The 21,120-nt window shown below is 49.2% G+C and overlaps 1 protein-coding gene across 7 annotated transcripts in view; it reads left to right on the top strand.

The window, feature by feature from the left end:
• PRMT8 (protein arginine methyltransferase 8) overlaps positions 1-21,120 on the top strand; it is a 202,916-nt gene that overhangs the window by 159,896 nt on the left and 21,900 nt on the right. For all 7 annotated transcript variants that reach the window (XM_063639950.1, XM_063639947.1, XM_063639949.1 and 4 more), the window contains 4 exons: positions 500-655; positions 4,209-4,272; positions 19,229-19,371; positions 20,000-20,087. In XM_063639950.1, coding sequence (XP_063496020.1) covers positions 500-655; positions 4,209-4,272; positions 19,229-19,371; positions 20,000-20,087 — 451 coding nt within the window. The remainder of the gene's footprint in view (positions 1-499; positions 656-4,208; positions 4,273-19,228; positions 19,372-19,999; positions 20,088-21,120) is intronic.

Here is a 21,120-nt window from a genome sequence, read left to right as displayed (position 1 = left end):
AACAAGTAATCTTGTTTCTCTCTCACTGCAAAGCCGATATGCTGGACTGAAAAACACATTTTCTAGTTTTTTTTTTAAAAAAAGCAAACAAAACAAAATATACACTCACAAAAACCTCTTTGAATGACTTGTTCAATGACAATTCTCTCACCATGACAGAAAGTTCTGCTTCATGTTTAACTTAAATCTCTTATGCTGTGTTGTACTGGTCTTTCCTTTGGTCCTTTAGTAAATCGGAGCTTTCCCAGGTCTGAACATGAGTTTCTCTTCTGATGGTGCATAGCTATCTTTCTGAGTAGAGTTTTAAGGCAGGGGAAGTTTGGAATGATGCTGGTAGCACGTGGCCCAGCTACCCCACTTTTGTCCTCTGTGGCTCTGCCTGATGATATTATTGGGTCTCCTGAAGGGTCACCTGGGGTGGACCAGGGGCCCATAGCCATGGCGTACTCCCAGGTATCTTGAATTCACTGACATTTCCTTTCTTTTCCCTCCACCACAGGAAATGCTGAAGGATGAGGTGCGGACACTCACTTACCGGAACTCCATGTACCACAACAAGCACGTGTTCAAGGACAAAGTGGTACTGGACGTGGGGAGTGGTACTGGGATCCTTTCCATGTTTGCTGCCAAGGCAGGGGCCAAGAAGGTGTTTGGGGTGAGCACGCCACTTCCTCCTGCATGCTGGCTTCCACAGAGCCAGCCTCTTGCCCTCTGCCTCCACCTGCCCTCCTAGAAGTACAAAATTTGGTCCATCTCTTTTGCTGGGGTCACACCTTCGAGGAGTAGAAGAAATCAGATGTGACTCTCAGGAAGCGGGGCAGGCTGCCTGTCCCCTATGCATGGCTCCGGGATCCTTACGACCACTGACATTTGTGGAGGAATTGTGGCTTTCCTGAGACATTCCAATGTCATCATGACCTTTCAGTGCTTAGCCCCAAGGTCAGCTTCAGAGGCAGTGTAGGTGGTTACTCGGGGGAGCTCTGGTTTGAATCTCTGCATTTCCATTCACTAGGCGTATGACCTTGGACTATTCACTTGCCTGCACCTCACTTTTTCTCCATCTATAAAATGAGCATAATAGCAGTCCCTTGCCCATAGGGTGATTGTGAGGATTAAACGAGTTTAATACATATGTAAAGTGCTTAAAACAGTGCCCAGCATATGGCAAATGCTCGGCATCTATTATTAGAGTTGAGATGGGGCCCTAGAGATAATGGGAACATCTCCTTCTTGTTTTCTTTAGAGGGCAAGTAGGTCAACTTAAATTCTGTTGCTTTGGCTGTGGCAGCGTTTCCAGGCTGGATGTGGAGGCTGACCCTCTGGGAAGCCTCCTACCTATCCCCTGGCTCTCCCAAGGCAGCTTTGCACAGCCTGATGACAGAGGGCCTGGGAAGGTCCAGAGCTGGAAAGAAACTAAAAAGAAGAGCTGCAAGATGCTGGCTGACATTTGAAAAATGCAGTGGGCCCAGGGCTGGGGCACAAGCATTCATCTTGGTCAAAATGAAAGGCAAACCACAATGAGATTCCCAGCCTGCATGTGAGCCGGCCCATTTGCAGAGGCCGCGGCGACCTGAGCAGCATTCAGGAGGTCTTTGCTCCCATGCATTTGGTTAGGCCATCCCATAGCCAGCCCTGGGGACCCCCCCATCCACTGACTCCCAGGTTGACTACATCCCCCTAGATCCCCCTGGCCACCTGTTGCCTCCAGAGGTCTGTTCCTAAGTCGCCCAGCAAGGCAGCATTCCTCCTCCAAGCCTGACTTGGAAAACTCTTGGGCCATGGCTGCCGAGGGTCTTCTGGAAGCTTGGGCTGCCCTCAAGCTGCCTCAGGTGTAGCTTTGACCAGGAAAAGCTGTGATGTTCTCAGCCGAGGCACTTGCTGAGGGCAGGGGCCCACCCAGATGCCCAAGAGCAGATCATGTCATCATCACTGGTATAACTGCTGGTTCTCCAGGATGGAGACCTCAGGCAAGGGTCTTAGTGAGGTCACAGGGCATCAGAGCTGGACTTGAGGCCTCTGGTGACCTCCACGTGCTTTCTTTCCCAGCACGGAGGCCCCGTCTCAGTGCCGGCCTTGGTGGGGGACAGGGCTGAGCATGGCGTCCCTGGCTCCTGAGTCATCCGGGGGCTCCAGCCAAGGAGCTGTCAGGGGGAGGCTCCCACTTGGCACCTTCCAGCTGCGGTGACTTGGCGCGATCTGTCTGCCTCCCGCCCTTTTCTCTAACAGCTCTTTTATAAATGGCTCCACCACATTTAGCTGGGCTTCTTTCCGGATGGCTCATTTCACAGTTTCTCCTGTTCCAGACCCCCTTACACCCACTGCTGTCTTCCAGTGGGGAGACGAGATGGCGGGAGAGAGAGACAGAGAGACAGGGAGGGAGGAAGACCATCGCCCCAGAGTGGAGACAGACACAGAGAAAGAGACAGATGTGACAAGAGCAATGGAGAGGAGACAGAGAGAGGGAAAGGTGCAGAGAAAAGCTAGAGAAATGGGAGAGGGGCCCGGAAAAGCAGAAAGAAGACAAAGTAGAAAGCACAAGAGAAAAGAATTGGCAGAGGCGGGTGGATCACCTGAGGTCAGGAGTTCAAGACCAGCCTGGCCAACATGGCGAAACCCTGTCTCTACTAAAAATACAAAAATTAGCCGGGCGTGGTGGCAGGCGCCTGTAATTCCAGCTACTTGGGAGACTGAGGTTGGAGAATCACTTGAACCCAGGTTGCAGTGAGTCCAGATCGTGCCATTGCACTCCAGCCTGGGTGACAAAGCGAGACTTTGTCTCAAAAAAAAAAAAATCAGAAAAGTGAAGACAGGTGGCAAAGAGAGAAGAGGGAAGAAATGGAAGAGGAGAAGATGGAAGAAAGGAAAACGAGGAGGGAAGGACACCGCCCCGCACTCTGAGTGTTGAGCAAGCTTCGGCTGAGTTTACCCTCACACACTCACGTGCATCGGGGGCTTCGACTTCTCTCGGGAGTACACTGAGGCACAGTTAGGAAGGGCAGTGGCCAGGCATAAATCCAGGCTGCCGGCTCCAGGTCTCATGCTCCTCATCACTCAACACGGTCGCCTCTTGCAGATCAGATGATGACATGGCCGGAGGGGGAGAAGAAGAGGAGGGAATCACACCCCCACAGACAGTGCAGCCTGAAGGCCAGGGACCTGGCAGCCCAGGAAAGGGCTGGTTCTCCTGGGACCTGCACCCTGGCTGGAGTCGGCCTCCTTGGATGCAGCTCTAACCAAGTGACCCCTTCTGACCCCGTAGGTGCCCTCACCCTTCCTCAAGGCGTGGCCAGAGGCGTCAGAAACTCCCTCAGTGCCCCTTTGCGAGTACTTCTCAAGGGAATGGTCCCTGCCCGAGGCCTGGGGGTAGTCTGAGGGGCCCCCAAGTGTGGAGGTGAGTAGAGCCCAGGGCCTTAGCACAGGCCAGCCTCTGTAAGAGGGCCGGCTCCGGAGGTGAGGACGGCTCTCGGCAGCTGCCCCTCCATGTCCAGAACCCCTGGCAGTGTGCCTGAGACGCTAACCCTGGGCTGGAGCTTGGCTTCCAACCATTCCCATGAGGGCCTGCTCTCAGGGAAGGTCCACTCATCTCTCAAGTACCTTGGCCCTTTGCTTAGGAGGTCTGGAGAGCCTGGAAAGACGTCTGAATTAAAAGGAATAATTTCTTTCAAAGATGAAGCAGCGAGAGCTAATGTGGGGGGTGGGAGGGGAAGAGAAAGATCTTAAACCAGCCCTGAGGTCCTGACCTGGCTTTTTCCAGATGGTCCCGTCCTGGCACGCAGCTTGTTTACCCTGGAAGGGCTGGGCTGCCGTGGGGAGGATCATGTCGAGGGAGGCTCGCAACTCTGGCTTGGATCTGCCTTCCCGCGTCCCCCACTGTGGGGAGGACGTGCTGCCTCCTGCCATTCTCGGCTGGCCAGGAGCATGAGGTCTGCCAGCCCCTTTTGAGCCTCCAGCACAGAGATCAGTCCCTTCATCACGGGTGGTGACTGGATGTCAGTCTTTTCGCAAAGGCAGCCCAATTTCATGGAAGGCCGCTGGCCTTGAGGTGGGAGGGCTGGGTTTTGGTTTTTCAATCTGCCACAAAGTTGTGATGCAGCCGTGGGCAAGTCACCACCCCTGTCTGGGCCTCAGCGTCTCTATCCATTGAATCGGTGTGGGTCTTGCTGTGATTTTTTTTGACGCCTTGCTCCTTTGTCCTGTGCCCTTTCCAGATCGAATGCTCCAGTATTTCTGACTACTCAGAGAAGATCATTAAGGCCAACCACTTGGACAACAGTAAGACAGACCTCTGAGTATTTTCTCCTGGATGGAGGGGACGGGAAGCTCACACTTTCTTGTTGGGATGGCATAGCGGGAGGAGCGCAGAGCACTTGGACTTGGGGAGGTGGCGCACCCAGGTGAGGCCCCCGCCAGCAGGACTGTGGCCATGGATGCTGATGTTCCCACCACCACCAGGCCAGCTAAGGATCACAGCCAACTCCTCTCAGCTTTTGGCAAGCCCTGCTTGTGGCTAAATCCTGAGTTGCCATACTCTTTGCTTGTCCCCAGCTGTGGGCAACCTATTGCGTTCTGCAAAATGGCCCCATTCCTCCTGCTCCTCCTCTTCCTCCTCTTCCCTCTCCATGAGCCCCAGCCCAGTCTTTCTCTGCCACCTGCCCAGGGGCATCATGGCAGACCCCAGGATGTGGTCCTCCACTGCCCACAAGCCCTGTTACTGCTGGGCTTTTTTTTGGAATGAGGCTGCTCTTGGGAGTGGGCCCTTCTTCAGCTGGATTGTGATTATAGAGAGGGGCATCCCTTCCCTTCCTCTCCTCCCACCTTTCCCATGGACAGCAACATTTCCCAGCCCCTCCTGTCTGGAGCCCATCTTGGAAACAGACCCGCAAGAGTCCCTGATCAGGAGACGTCCTTGGAGCTTGCATCTGACAGCAGGATTAGATGCAGTCCCCAGCCCTGTGCTCAGTGCTGGAGAGAACATCAGAAAGGCAGACAGGGCACCAGCCCCCCGTAGGCATCCTGCCCTGCTGCGCCGGGGCTGCAGTGAGGCCAAGAGAGGAACTGGTAGACAGGAAGTTGCAATAGAGAGAGAGAGCTGAGCCACAGTGGGACAGAGGCCGCCTGCAGCAGAGGGCTGCAAAGGGTCAGCTCCAAAAGACAGAGCTCACTGCAGAGTTCCGAAAGGTGGGAAGGCTGGAGCTGGGAGGGAAGGACGTTCCCTTGAGGGGTCTGGGGCAGGGGGGAAAAGAGGCCAGGTTGAGAAGGAATCTGATTTCAGTGTCCCTCCTGTGGAAGCCTGGGCAGGGAGGTCTGGCAGGTGGGCTTTGTCAAGTCTGAGGCAGCGAGGAGTCAGCTCAGCCTCCCCTCTCTGTGATATGCGACCCTTTGCTCTATGGATGCAGCCCTTGCCATGCTCCCTGCTGACCTGCCAGAATTCCTCTGCCCTCCTAGAGGGTGCCTGCTGCCCTGTCGCCCCTCTGGGTCTGACCTGAGTCCCCAGGCCCAGGTGGTACCTGCCTGCATACAACACTACAAACCTGTGTCCATGTGGCTTCAGCCCTGCCACCTGTCCTCTCTGGTGCTTGACCTACTTGCTGCAGATTCTTTGCAAGGGCAGGAGCGTTACTGACTCAACAAACTTCTCTGCAAACCACCATGAGCCAGGCTCTGGGGACAGAGCAGGGAACAAGACAGGTAAAGTCCCTGACCTCATGGAATCCACATTCCATTTAGGGGCAGGGGTTACAGATAATAAATAAAGAAGCAGACACTCAAAGAAAAATATCAGGTGGTGATAAGTGCTTTGCAGATCACAAAGTCAACTGACAGGATGGAGAGAGACCCCATGGCTGCGTTAGGTTAGCTGCTCTCTGAGCAGGTCATGGTGAAGCTCAAATTTGAATGACAGGAAGGAGCCAGGCTGACAAAGGTGAGGGGAAGAGAACTCAGAGAGAAGTTACAGCCAGTACAAAGGCCTCTGGGATGGGCTGAGCTTGGCATGCCCCAGAAACACAAAGAAGATCATGCCGTGCGGCCAGAGCATGGAAAGCACAGGGATCAGAGAGGGAGGAGGGGATCAGATCACATAGGGTTTGTAACCAGGAAAACAAGGTTAGATTTTATTCTCCAGGTGCTGCAGTCTGTTGGAGGATTTCAAGCAAGGGAGGTGGCTTCTCAATGGAGGATGGGTTGGAATAAGTTACAAGCAAGAAGAGTGTGAGCAGACACACAGGAAGAAGTTATTGCAGTGCTCCAGTGAGAGGGGCTGCAGCAGGAACTGGGGCAGCAGTGGAGATGGAGAGAAGTAATCCCTGTGGGTTATGCTTAGAGATGGAGGCACAAGACCTGAGGATGCATTGAGTGTGGGGATGAGAAAAAAGAGAGAAGCAACAATTCTTTTTGACTTGGGCAACTGGGTGGATGGTGGTTGGCTGCAGGTGAAGTACTCATGGGGCTGGCAGGAGTGAGAAGGAAATCAAGAGGTCCTTTTTGCATGTGTTAGGTTTGAGATGCCCATTGGACATCCAGGTAGATGCATTGAGTCAGACTTGCTTATGTGAGTTTAGAATTTCAGGAAGAGCCAGACCAGGAGACTTCCACTTGGGAGTCATCAACCTATAGGTGGTATTTAAAGCCACAGGATGAGGTCACTTAGGGATGGTGTGTAGCTACAAGAAAGAAATGGGCCAAAGATGGGGCTCTAGGGCACTGCACTGCAACATTCGGAGGTCAAGCAGGGGAGAAGGGCAGCAAAGAGGTAGAGAAGATGCAGTCGGTTGAAGGGCATTCAGGAGAGAGGAGGACCATGAAGCCCAGAGAGGGGGGCATGCTCAACTGTAGGGAATGTGGAGGGATCAGGTCTGGGAAGAACACAGAAGTGACAACCATTGACTTTGGCCACATGGAGGTTACCAGCGCTCTTAACAAGCACAGGCTCAGTGTGGGGCTGGGAGAGAAATCCAGTTAGAGTAGGTTCAGGAAAGACTGAGGCAAGGACCAGAAATGATGGGAATAGAAAAATGGAACAGTAGCTGTAAAGAAAGTGGCATTAAGGGAAGAAGTTTTTTTTTTAAAGAATAGGAGATATGAAAATGTGTATGTGATTCACTGGCATAGTAGAGGGACAGAGAAAAATTGCAGATGCAGGAAAAAGTAAATTCAGCAGCAAAGACCTTGAGAAGGTAAGGTGTGTGCATCGGGGTGGGCTCCAGAGCACAGGTGGAGGGGTGGCCTTTGCCCTGCCCAGTGGAGGGGTGGCCTTTGCCCTGCCCAGTGGAGGGGCGGACTTTGCCTTGCACAGGTGGTGGGGCGTTCTTTGCCTTGCAGAGGTGGAGAGGCGGCCTTTGCCTTGGGGTAGGGAGAGTTTAGCCATAGAAGTGGGGGAAAGTGGGGAGTGTGGGTCCAGATGGAGGTGCCAGTGGTGGGAAGCCCCTGTTTTGCTGCTTTCATTTGCTTAGTGAAGAGTGAGACAGTTGCATGCCAAAAAGACAGAAGGTGAAGGGAGGTGAGTCCTGGACTGAGAGGGAAGGAGGGAGGGCAGCAGACAGGCTGGGGGAGTGAGAATTGCTACGATGCGTCTGATGCTCGTAGAGATGTGTGACCATAGAGGCACAGTGCCTCCCATCCTTGCTGTTGTGTGATCTTTCTCTTACCACTCTCAGGAGCTCGAGTGCGATTGGAGTGGAAGGTGGCCGGGATCAGGGCTTTGCTGGGAGCATGCAGCAGAGGGAGGGAGAGCCAGAAGTTGATGACAGTGATGGACCGTGGGATCTAAGCTGGGCCAGGAAGGAAGTGGAGAAGGGTGGTGATGGTTGTGACAAAGGCTGGGGCAATGGGCGGGCAGCATCTGTAGTGGCCACAAGTGGAGCTGCGATCCTGAGGCCCAAGTAGGGGAATGCTGCTCAGACACCCTGGCCCCTGGCTTGGTGTCCAGCCTCTCTTGGCTCACCCAGCAGAGCTGGGTCTCTTCTGTGCCCTCCTCAGAGAAGTGCTTGACCCGGGCTCCCTATCTGCTTACTAAAGACGGATAAAGAAAACTGGTCGATTCTTTCTCTGTGAGGGTGACACAGCCTGGCATCCCTCTCCCCAACCTGTGAAATAGGGCAAATGGTTTTCCCCATTAACAGGTGTGGAAACTGAGGCTAGGAGAGGTGGGTGACTGAGCCTGGGCTTTTGTTCCTGTGCCCTTTGCTAAGGTGTGTTTGTGTGGATGCAAGCACCAGGAGTGCTGCTGAGCCTGAAAGCCTGTTGGGAGGGGAGGCTGTGTGCGGGCACAGCACGATCAGATGTCCTCTCAGTGGTCCTGAGTCTCATCCCTGAGCCCTGAGAGGCTTCCAAACAGCACCTAGACCATTCCTCTCCCTCTGCACAGGTTTCACCTGTGCCATAATTCCTGACCTCTGACCCAGCCCCTGACTCTTCATCTCCCTCTCAGTGCCAGCCCACCCCCAGTAAATGTCTGGGGCTCTGGAAACACAGCCTCCCTAGTCTCCCTCCTCCCTAGGCTTGCAGGGGCTACTGCCCTGCAGCCATTCATAGCAGAGTGTGGGGCGGGCCGGCAGGGGAGGTGTCTAACTTCCCCTGAGGCATCTCCGACCTGCTTGCCAGGAAAGGAACCACACAGCCCCCTCATCATCCTGCTCTGCCTCACACCATAGGGCTCTCCCCTTCCTCTCCTTCCTTCTCCTCCCCTTTCCCTTCTTTATTTTAACCTTTGAAATACCCAATGTACAGAAAAGGCGCACATACAGCTGGGTTTTTTACGGACTCCTTTGAGAGTAAGTGGTTGATGCGGTGCTCCGTCATCCCTGAATACATTAATGTGCATTTCAAATCAACAAGGACATTTTCTACAAGCCACATGCAACCATCAAAGTCAGGAAATTAACACGTCATCATTACCTAATGCCCAGATCCTTTTCATGTTTTGTCAATGGTCTGAGTAACATTATTTGTAGCAAAAGGATTTCGTTCAGAATGACACGTTGCATTTAGTTGTCGTGACTGTTCTCTTCAAGCTGGCCACTCAGACTTTCGTTGACTTTCATGGTCTTGACACACTGGAAGATCACAGGCCAGTGTTTTCTAGGATGTCCCCCAGTTTGGGATTGTGTGATGGTTTCTCATGATTGGATTCAGGTTCTGCATCTTGGGTAGAAATATCACAGACAGGATGCTGTGTTCTCATTGCATGCAATTTCGGCTTGTCTCATTACTGATAGCCTCACTTAGGCCACTTGGGGAAGGCAGTGTCTGCTGCCAGACTTCGCCATGGGAAAGCTGCTCTTTTCCCTTTGTAATTAGTATGATTTTCTGGGGGAGGTACTTTGAGAGCATGTAAATATTTCACTCATCAAACTAACATTTATCTGTCTGTCTATGTATGTATGTATGTATGTATCTATCTATCTATCCATCCGTATGTCCATCCATCTGTCTGTTCATCTGTCTGTCTGTTGGTCTGCCTGCCTGCCTACCTACCTTATCTATCTATCTATCTATCTATCTATCTATCTATCTATCTATCTATCTATCTATCCTGTCTATCTAATCTATCTAATCTAGCTATCTATCTATCCATACACCCAGCCAGCCAGCCAGACAGCCAACGTTCATCCATCTACCGATCTGTCCATTCATTTCACTATAGATTCCTATTTTATGTAATAGGTTACAGCTGTTATCACTACTTGCTTCGATACTCAAATTGTCCCTGATTTGGTCACTGATGCCGTTCCAGCTGGCTTCTGTGTCCCTTTGAAATGCCTCTTTCCCTTTTCCCAAGCCTTCTTACTTTCCAGCACAAGACATTCCAGGCTCGTGTGTGTCTCCATGCCTCTGTTCTGGAATCAGTCATTTCTCCCTGATTCCAGTTAGTGGACCACAGCATTTAGAAACTAAGGTCGGGGCTAGACACTCATTGATTTTAGAATGTTGATGCTCCCAGGCTGTTTCACTGGGGAGAGCTGGGGATCGTGTGTCTCTGCGTGAGTGGACACATTTACACAAACTTTGTTACTGTATCTATTTATATGTATTGTCAAGTAGGAGCTCACATGACACTTCAGTGTTAACCAATACCATGGAGTTTCCTCTCATTTCCTCCCTTTCCATATTTCTACCTCCTTTCTCTACCAGAAAAACCAGACTCTCATTATTGGTAATATGTTTGCTTACTACTCATTTATAATATGTTTACATACCCCTGAATGTAACCAATCTCCCATTGTCACCACCTCCTGCCCCAGGCAGATGTCTGTCACCCCGTGCTGGGATCTGACACCCTTGTTGGGCAGCATCCCACATGGGCACCCTTCTCTGCTTGAGCCGGGCTGCGTGGTCCATGCTGACCTGTTGTGGCATCCACACCCCCACCATTTCCTGGGTTTGCTCCGCCCCACCTCATAGCTTTAGCATGGAATCGTTTGTGCTCTGGGTTTTGATGGCTCAGACTTGATTCTATGCTACCGATGCAAAGAGGGCAAACCATTGTCCCCAAGGGAATAGCTGCTGCCCTCCTGCCCATTCTTCCCTTCACACACCTGTTCCAGGGAGGAGGGAACTCCAGGTCCAGGGGCCTCCATAAAGCTGAGTGGTCTTTACTTCTTCCTCCCAGGGTTTGCAACAGGCGGGTGGAGCCAGCGAGGCATCCCAGGGCCCTGGCTGCTGCACCTGCTCACTCGCTCAGCCTTGGTGTGTGTACTCAGAGGAGGACAGCTTGGCTGCATGGATGCTTCCATGGAAATGCTTTTGAAATGCTGCAACAGCCAGCCATGTGGGTCTCAGGAGCGTAGGTGTAGAGACATAAATAACAACACGGGGCATAGAATACCTGCTTCCCAGAAGCAATCAGCCTCTCTCCCTCTCCACCTCCGTACAGCTCCCGTGATGGAGTTATTCACATGTAGACACACACCCACAGGAAGCCACCTGCGGCAGGCACGCAGCCTTCACATGGCTTCTTCCACATGTGTGGCCCACACGCATGCTTCAGTGACTCCTCTTTGACTTAAGCACTAACAACTATTATTTCCTCTCCATCTGATGAGGAAACCAGTGGGCTGCCGAGATGCTTAAAAAGATAGATTCATTTGTGAAGGTTGACATAGGAGCTCAGAGGTTGATTGCATTGGTATAACTCTAGAAACAAAAAATGTATAACCCGTTTACTTCCCAGAAAACTCAAGGAAAAAAGCATGCCCCTCCTTGTCCTTCTACTTTTGCATGACCTAAAGCATAAATGTCATAGCTAGAAGAAACTTTAAGGTAGCATGACATGAGGCAGTGGCAAGGGACAGCTTGGCCTCTGCAACTTAATGGTAGGGAGGATTTTGTCAAATCTCTTCCCCTTTCTGAGCCTCTATTTGCCTCCTTTAGAGGAGACAGGCCAGTGCACAGCTCATAAGGTTATTAGGGGCTTAGAGATTGTGGAGGTCAAGTGCCTGATATAGGGCCTCACATACAGTAGGTGCTCAAATGTCAGCTACAGGTCATTTCAGGTGTAATGGTCTACACCTTAATGATTCTTGGCCACACACTGCCAGCCTTATATAAGTGCTCTGACAGTAATCCTCTGTGCTTTGCAACCACCCAGTCCTGGGATGATTCTCCTGGTGGGGATTCCACAAGTGCTACACATCCCCAGTTCCTTCCTCTTTTGCTCAGGAGGGCAGTGGTTAGAACATTCTCTTCTGGCCATGTTTTAGCATCTCTTTCACCAACAGAGGGTTGTGCTAAGAAATAAACACAGCCAGTCAATGGGAGGGGCCAAGATGCTGCACTTGTGGCAATGCACCTCCAGTTTCTGCCTGCCAGAAGTTGTGGAAAACACCATGTCACACTGTTCCTAGCTGGAGACCAGCTACAATCTGTTGTCTATTCATATACTGCTGCCAAGCGATACCTCCTCACCTGTATCTGGTTGGTGGATGTTTTGAATCAATCCAAACCAAGAGTCACATGTTTTTATTCATATTCAACACCATGTTGTTAGAGTTGGTCTTCTATCACAAATGACTAAGACGCCCTACAGATGATCACTCTCCTGGGGTCATTGCTCCCGGTTTGTGATGGGTGTCCTACAGTGAGGGTGGAAGCTCCTGTAGGCTGCTCTACATTAGGCTCTTGACCAGCTCCTTGGAATAGGGTCATGCAGCCAAGTCATGAATCCACACAGTACTTTGTCATCTTCTCCCTTAGGATGCCATGGCGGTGGGGCCTTGTCAACGTCCTTGTTGAAGTCCCACATGATATACTGCAAGCATGGGCTCTGGAATCAGACTTTCTGGCTCACACCCAGCTCTGCCAGAATTAGGCTGCGCTCTTGGATGACTTAGTTTATGTGCCTTAGTTTCCTCATCTATGAGATGGGAATTAGTGGTTCATACCTTCCAGGGCCATTGTGGCAATTGCATAGTTGCTGTTTGTATAACTGTGGCACTCTGGAGCCAGCCCCTTACAGGATCCTGAGAGCTGATTGTGAGAGTTTCAGTAAATTTGCAGAATGGATGCAGTCACTGGCCATGGTGGAAGTATTTATACCGCAGAAATCAGTAAAGGCGACAAATCAGGGCTTCTATCTCCTGGAGAGCCAGTTGTTAAGTATCTCCAGCACACCACTGTATAAAACACAACGGCATCCAGTGAGCACTAAGCAACAAATAAACATTAGTGGTTGTTATGGTTATTCCATTTATTAACTTGACTAATAACCATGTCAAAAAAAGAAATGAGACCAGTCATATGTAATTATTTTTAATGAGCCTGTACTAGTGACTGCTGGCAACTGCTACTTCCTTCCCTAATGGCTCGAGAAACAACCCATTAATAGTCTTCGAAGTGAGTTTCGTGTATTCATCCCTTCGAGTATTATTGAGCCATGTACTAGGTCCTCTGTCAGGCGTGGGGGAGTTTGTGGTGTGACTAGCACAGACAAAATCTTTGCTCTCATAAAGCTTACAGTCTCAGGGGGAAGACAGACATGAAGGCAAGCGAACAAACAAAATCACAACATAGTCACAAACTGTGAACGTGGTTAGAAAAAAACAGCACGGAGTAATTGAGAAAATGGGGATGTGCTTTTTCCAATTGGGTGGTCGCAAGGGGCATGCTGGCTGTCACACACTGCCTGCCAGGAGCCAATTGCGTGCACTTATCTCTTCTCAACTCTGCCTTGAATGACATCATCTGTGTCGTTAGCTTGAAATCGGCTATGGTGGAAGTATTTACACCACGGACATTGGCAGATGCTACAAACCAGAGCTGTTTTGTTTTCCCTTCTGGAGACCTAAAGGTGAAGATGGGGCCATGCTGAGAGCAGTGGGAAGAGTGTTTTACCTGCTTGTACACATTCCCTCAGGTGGGAGATACTTTCTGTCCCATGGAAGCTTCTGCTGCCAGGAGAGAGTGAAACCATTTCAGATAGAGAAACCTGGAATGGTTTTCTGAATACCTGAGCCCTGGGGAAGCTTTGGTTGCCCTTTATATTCCCACTGATTTCAACCATTCTACCCAGTACCAGTGCCTTCCTGATAACCCCTGCTCCCCTTTGGCCAAGCCCACATGATCATCTGCTTGTGGCCATGGTGCTGGGTATCTGCCAGGCTGGACCACAGGTGGGGTTCTAAGTGGTGGGCGATGATTTGGGGTGGGAAGAGTCCTGGTATTGTTCTGATTAACTGAGTACTCCAGCCACTGCCTAAGGGAGGAGAGAAACCAGGCAGGGTCTCTGGCCAGGGAATGGCTCTGGCAAAGCTAGCAGGGCTTTAGAGCTCCAGCCAAGCTTATTGGGCCCTGAGCCCTCAAGGGAGCCAGAGCAGGCTAGAACATGAAGCCAGGCAGATTACACAGTGAGGACAAGGCAGACCCTCGGGTCCTACGTTCTCGGGTGAATGGAGGATTTGGGCAGGGAGAGGGTACTATATTGCGGAAGCGACCACACTGAGGCTTCGTGACACCCAGGGCTCCCTTATGCCTCTGCAGCAATAGGGTCAGTTTGCTGCAGGACATAGTCCCAGTCCCACCAGACATTGAGGGTAGGGATATTGACATCCTTTTTCCCATCACTCCTGACCAGCTGCAGGAGAAGGGTAGGTTAGTCCTCTGCCTTCTCTGATTTCTTTTCTCTCAACATCCCAAGCAGTTGCTCCATGTCCACAAGAATCCCAGGCGGTAGGGACGTCAGATGTACACCCATTCACCGGGCGAGGAAAGGAACCATGGGGAGGCACAAACGTGCACAACAGGCCTAGGTTCAGCCCCCACAATTTGACTTCTCTAAACCCCCATTCTCTCCTTAGGCAAAAATAATAGTAAAACCAAACACACAAGTTCCTAGGAGGATTACTGAAGTAACATACGGAAAATCACTCTGCAAGCTGCTATTCAAATGCTAGTAATTTTTTACTGTCACAATTAGGACCAGTTTGAATATCTTTTCTCTCTTAACCCAATGCCCCCCCCTTTTTTTCTTCAAAATTGCTCATTCATCCATACATTCATTCAGTAATGATTTTGAATGTTTGTGAGGAGTCAAATGCTCCGCTATATCCTGGAAATAGGAGGCTAAAATAGACAACGAAGAGAAGGAATGCATACGCTGCAGGTGAGCTGGGTGCAAGGCAGCCAGCATGGGTGTCACCAAAATAGATGTGTGAGCAAGGACCAAGGGAGTGGAGTGGGCAAGCAAGGGGCTTTGCTGCAGTGGGGCTGGCGGGGGTGTCAGGGGGCTTCACAGGCTCATAATATGTTCCCTGTTCCCATGCACATGACCCTCATGCCTCCTCTTCTGTGGCACAGGATCTGCTCTCTGAAAGAGTGAGGACCCTAAAAATGATCATTAACTTCAGATCCTACGGGCGTCAGCTGACCCTGATGGACGCGCCGGAGGCTCAAATGAGGTTGAGCTGGCCTGATTTGTTTAAAAACAAACATGACCATTAATGAGAATGACTAGATTTCTGTAAGAACCACTCAAACCAAAAAGAAAAAATTCCACTCAAAATCATTTTTAAAAATCTGGATGTCTAATTTACAAACTGGAAGCTACAGGGGAAATTTTCCCAATTTAGAGTCTATTGCTCCCTGCTGTGCATTTAGTTATGATTAATCATTCTAAAATTTACCAGCCAGGGTCCTGTCACAGTTCGCTGAACAAACTTTCCATCATCCTTCTGGAATAAAAACATGGATCCGGACAGTGACCTCAATGCAACCTTGAGTTGATGCAGTTTTAGTGACGTGGGGTCCAGATTGGGCATGGAGCTCTGCAGCCTACGGCTGCTCAGAATCTTAATATCAATAGCTTAGACCCCCTTGAAAATCCTTTGCATGAAGGAGAAGGGAAGACTGCTGCTGTGTGTGCCCACACACTTCCTTGAGCCAGCCTAATGCCCTATGTTGGCCAATAGCCCCTAGTGAGTTGGCATACGCCCCACCATGACAGGTAGCATTTTGTTGATTGGGAAATTGAATCTGGAAGTTTAAGTGGTTGCTGGTGGTGACTACAGACTATAGGAAGAATATTCATGGTGATTCAGCTGGACTGTTGTATTTGGCTGCACAGAAACAATGTGACCTCTTAAAAATAAAAATAAAAGGACCCAGGAAGTGTTGAAAATGACAGTCAAACTGGAACTTGCAGGCACCATCTTTTTTTATTGATGCCAGCTTTCTCCACCAGTGAATCTTGCAGAATGCCTTACACATAGCAAGTGCTCAGTACATATTTGAAGATCCACAGCTTTCTGGCACTGCAAAGAATTTCAGATTCAACCTCCCTTCTTTTTTTTTTTTCCTAATGAGGAAAATAAAAGAGAGGAGATATTTGATTGATATTAGCTGTCAGCTGGAACAAGAGCGTAAGTTGCTGCCTTTTAGGATTCCAGCATAAAGTTGTGCAGGTTGAGCACAAAAGCACTGGAGAAAGGGGATAAATGGAGTCTAAAAGCCCGTCCAGCCCTGGATTGAAGGAGATGGGTCCTTTTCCTTTGACAAAGGGCTCATCTCCTCACCAAGCCAACTGTGGGGCCATGTCCACACTGAGAAATGTTTGCACTTGAATAGATGTAGAAGGGTGATATTAAGAGAACAGAAGTCCAGACTGTTGAAGATTTTATAGGGTTAACTGATTCCTTCTGCCTTTTTGCAAGCAGAGATTGTGATTTTTGCTATTCTGTGACCCCCTATATCTATCTATCTATCATCTATCTATCTTCTGTATCATCTATGTATCTATCAATCATCTCTTATAATCCATATTGATGAGGTTACAGCAACTAATGGGTAAGAGGGCTAACACAGAGAACACGAGCAGCAGTAACTCTCTTTGGGGGACACCTGAGGAATATTTCATACATACCTGTTTGTTAGACTTGATAATGGATTACTGCTTGTCTGTTTCCTGCAGCTCCTAATAGAGTCCTGTCCACAAAAATTGTCATGGGTGGAGCCTTGTACTAAACACTCAGGGTGGAGGTCATGAGGCCCCGGAGGCAGGAGAGAACATCTTCTGGGGCTACAGAGAGGTCATGATATAAATGCAGAAGGAGGAACTGACCCATAGCCACACAGACACAGGCAGACATTAGGGAAGAACCTTCAAGAAACATGCAAAGAAAAAAAAATAAGGGAGGCCATTAAAGACAATTTTGAAGTTTACGAAACTAAGGCAAGCCAGGCTTTGCGTGCAAATGATTAGGCAGGTGAGTCATGCATATGTTTGTCAGTTCTCTTTCAAAATAAGGAATAAATTAGGCACAATGTTTGCATTTTAAAAAATCCTTTACTTTGCCCCCCTATGAATTTTCTTAGTGCACCCTGGGCCCTGCTCTCAGTTGAGTTCCTGCCCTGGGGTCTCTGAGACCCAGAGAAATTTTAACACCTACCCCTCCCACTTCCTCCAAACCTTTTGGAGAATAGCTCTTCCTGCTTATACGTTTTAATGGTAGGGGCTGATGAGCAGTAACCAATCAGGAGGGCCACCCAAGCCTGAACCTCACTGCAGAGTGATCAGGGTCAATGCATGTGTACAAAGTGTCTTACTCCTTGTAGAGCAGGCTGTATCCAATTAAAGCTTGATTAAATACCACATAGTGGAGAGTAAACTGTTATTAGAAGCTGCTAATGGACACTCCATCACCTGCATTATTCACTGTGAAGAAACTAAATAAAGCCAGCAAACTGTGTGCTCTTTGCCGTCCAGGAGCCTCCAGTCCAAATTAATTTTCATGAAACTCAGATTCTAGGCAGATGTGGTTCTTTTGATTTTTACTCCTAAGTACAGGCCATTGTTCATTTTTCCCAGCAAAGCTCAGGCATTGTGTGAGTTTTTTTCAGAAGATATTGCAGAATGAGAGTTTCAGAGCATGAATATATGTAACCTTTCAAAGGAAATGTTCAGAAAGAACAAGCCAACCAATACAGCAGCCTGCCAATTTAACAGTGGTATCTAAACTAGCTTGCTCAGATCTTTACAGCAACAAATACCAAAAGGGACTCCAAAATTATGTGTATGTCTATGTCAGTTGATCAAAAACTCAACTAAGAAGTGTCTCCTCCCACAGAGGAAACCGAAGGTCTTGAAGGTGACTCATAAGCAGAAGCCACTGGGGACAGGGGCTTTGACCCTGGCCCTATCTGCTTCTCCTCTCCATCTGTGGATCAACAAGCAGGAATGCGTCAGATGATTTCTACCTTCTGTTGAGCTTCAGCTATGGGCCTGGCACTCCACATGCGTTATTTCATTTAATGAATACAATCACCCTCTAAATAGATATTGCTTTTCCTGGTTGTTCACTTGGGAATTGGAGTTTAGTTAGGTCAAGTAACTTGTCGAAAGTCATACACCTAATGGTGAGAAGATCTGGCACTTAAACCTAGGTTTCCCTGACTGCAGAGCCCATGCTGTCATCAAAATATCAATTGCCTCCCTCACAAACACTAGAAGGGCGCCCATTTGGTACTGAGCCTGGCTGTGAACAGATGCAAAAGTAATAGAGGAGGCATCTATGCTTTCTTTGGGTTTGAATTGTCATGGTAACCTAACATAGGGTGGGGGCCTTGAGAAGAGTTTTAGAGTCATGTCATATCAGATCTGGGCTCTGTTTCCACTGCTGCTACTCAACTTCTCTAAGCCTCAGTTTCCTTAGTTGTAAACAAAATAACAGTTGACCCCAAACACCACAGGGGTTAGGGGTGCCAATCCCCCACGCAGTTGAAAATCCAAGCATAATTTTTGACTCCCACAAAACTAAGCTACTATCAGCCTACTGTTGACCAGCAGTCTTGCTGATAACTTAGTCAATTAACACATATTGGCTGGGTGTGGTGGCTCATGGCTGTAATCCCAGCACTTTGGGAGGCCGAGGCAGGTGGATCACCTGAGGTCAGGAGTTTGAGACCACCCTGGCCAACATGGTGAAACCCCGTCTCTACTAAAAATACAAAATTAGCCAGGCATGGTGGCACATGCCTGTAATCCCAGCTACTTGGGAGGCTGAGGCAGGAGAATCGCTTGAACCTGGGAGGTGGAGGTTGTGGTGAGTCGAGATCACGCCATTGCACTCCAGCCTGGGAAATAAGAGTGAAACTCTGTCTCAAAAACAAAAAAATTAACACATATCTGGTATATGTATTATATACTATATTCTTACCATAAAGTAATCCAGAGAAAAGAAAATTGCTAAGAAAATCCTAAGGAAGAGGAAATTTATTTACCACTCACTGCGTGGAGGTGGATCAGCATGAAGGTCTCTGTCCTCATTGCCTTCACATGGAATAATAGGCTGAGGAGGAGGGAGAGGAAGGGCTGGCCTTGCTGTCTCAGGGGTGGCAGAGGTGGACAAGGTGGAAGAGGTGGAAGGAGAGGCAGGCACACTTGGTGTAAATTTTAAAAAAATCTGTGTATTAGTGGACCTGTGCAGTTCAAACCCAAGTTGTTAAGGGTCCATTGTAATGCGCTTACCTCATAGGGCTGTTGGAAGGATGATGTGATACCATGCATATAACAGGCTTAGCGCTATGCCAGGCACATAGTAATGGCTGGATTTATTTTACAGGGAAAACATACAGGTAGTTTTCAACTATGTTGGTATAAACTAGTTTGGTGAGCTACTTCACATCCTAAAAGTAGAATCAGAATAAGGCTGAAACCTGGAGATTTGGCCCTGAAGTGAGGTGCTTGTGGTTCCTGGGTGGGGTCCCTGCAAAGTATGGCCCTGGGGTTCTTATTTTCCAGTCATCACCATATTTAAGGGTAAAGTGGAAGAGGTGGAGCTGCCTGTGGAGAAGGTGGACATCATCATCAGCGAGTGGATGGGCTACTGTCTGTTCTATGAGTCCATGCTCAACACGGTGATCTTTGCCAGGGACAAGTGGCTGGTAAGTGTCCTGCATGCTGTCCCTGCATTGGCCGGCTGGCTGTCCTGCTGCTCTACCCAAGGCCTGCAGCCTAGGAGGCATACGAAGACTTCAGAGAAGACTGAGGCTAGGAGGTCACTGCCCCAAGCCCCTCTCTTTAGAGCAGATCTGTATCAGGGAATAGAATGGTTGCCCTGGGTCCAGCATGTGTAACCATCAGAGCGGACTTCCATGGGTCTCACCTCAGCCTCTTTTGCAATAACAGACATCCATTCTGTCTTGTCAAGTTAAAGGTCCGTTTTGGTCAGCAAGTACTTAGGACTTGCATGGCTGCCAGAGCCAGGTGTGCTATTCATCTGGGCTTCTCCAGGCCAAAGCCATAACATTGCTCGCTGCGCCTCATTGGATTTACCTTCACCTCACCTCATTTGTCCTATTGACTCCACCTAGGTCCCTTAAATTCTCCTTGCTCCAAAATAAAAATTGAGCCTTGCTGTCCTAGCCCTCACCCCAGACAAGTTGACAGTCCACTGCATGAGAAATGCTGGCAAGGGGGTGCTTGAATGGTGACTCTATGTGCAGTTCAAAATGTGATGTCTTTGTCAGGTGAATAGATTACGAGACCCATTTCCCCACAATTCATCAACAGAAACCTGGAGGGCTTATGTTTCCAGACCGGGCAGCTTTGTACGTGGTAGCGATTGAAGACAGACAGTACAAGGACTTCAAAATCCACTGTAAGTCCCTCTTGCTTCTCCGGTGGACTTCCACTGCACGGTTGGGGTGGGAGGCACGCCAGTGGGCCCGAGATGAGCAGGCAGTGACATGAACACCATTGCTGTCCCTGAGGAGAAGCTTCTCTGGGATCCTTCCTGGAGTCTGCTCTCTAAATGTTTCTATCTAGTCCCAAGGGTGTGAGGTCTACAGACAGAAAATAAGCCATATGACTGGGATGAGAGAAATGTCCTGGGGTGAAAGAATGAATGCAATGTGAATTAAAAATTGGACTGAGGCAGCAGAAGCTGAGTTTTTGCAGAGATCAGCAGGGCAAGAGGCTTGAAACCCGTCAAGATTCAGTTAGCCCAAAAGTCCACTTCAGGGGTCCGAAGTGGCAGGTCTCTCGCCAGGCCAATTGTTTTGAATCCTGCCTTCATTCCACTCAGACTTATAAAAATAGTATTGATTCTCCTTCAAATTCAAATACATATTATTTGAGGTTCTTTTGAGGAATAGATAGCAGAGAGGGTGGGAAAGAGTGGAGATTTTGCTTTGAACAATCAAAAGGCGAGTGTGCATGTGCACATGTGCATAAAGCAGGGGCTCATATCTAAATATGTATTCTAAATGCCTTATCAGCTAAGCGTGTGTGGTTCTCTGAGAACAATAAAGCCAAACAACTTCTCCAATGTTTGACCTGGTCTGAAAACGGCTGTTATCCTATTTCTCATAAAGGGTGACACTTCTCTCTGACACAGGCCTGATCCTTAATGAGATTATACCAAACGTGTTTTTGTAAAGTGGAACGTGGCTGTGTCTCCTCAACCAGAACCAAACACAACAAAGGAGCAAAGAACCCCTCAAACAGGCAAACACCCAAAAACCCAAATTAAAGCAAGAGGCAGAAGCTCCAACCTATCCATCAGACTGGGCACATCTGGGGTTCCTGCCCCAACAGGGTGGTCCATTCCTACTTGGCAAGATTATCGTGGAGGTGTTCACAGATTGAATAGAAGAATAAATGCCTCCAAGAGGCTAAGACTCTATCCACAG

Source organism: Symphalangus syndactylus, chromosome 5, assembly GCF_028878055.3.
Source record: "Symphalangus syndactylus isolate Jambi chromosome 5, NHGRI_mSymSyn1-v2.1_pri, whole genome shotgun sequence".
Lineage (NCBI taxonomy): Eukaryota > Metazoa > Chordata > Mammalia > Primates > Hylobatidae > Symphalangus > Symphalangus syndactylus.
The sequence above is the reverse complement of the archived record's forward strand: the minus strand, read 5'-3'. Positions and strand labels throughout refer to the sequence as shown.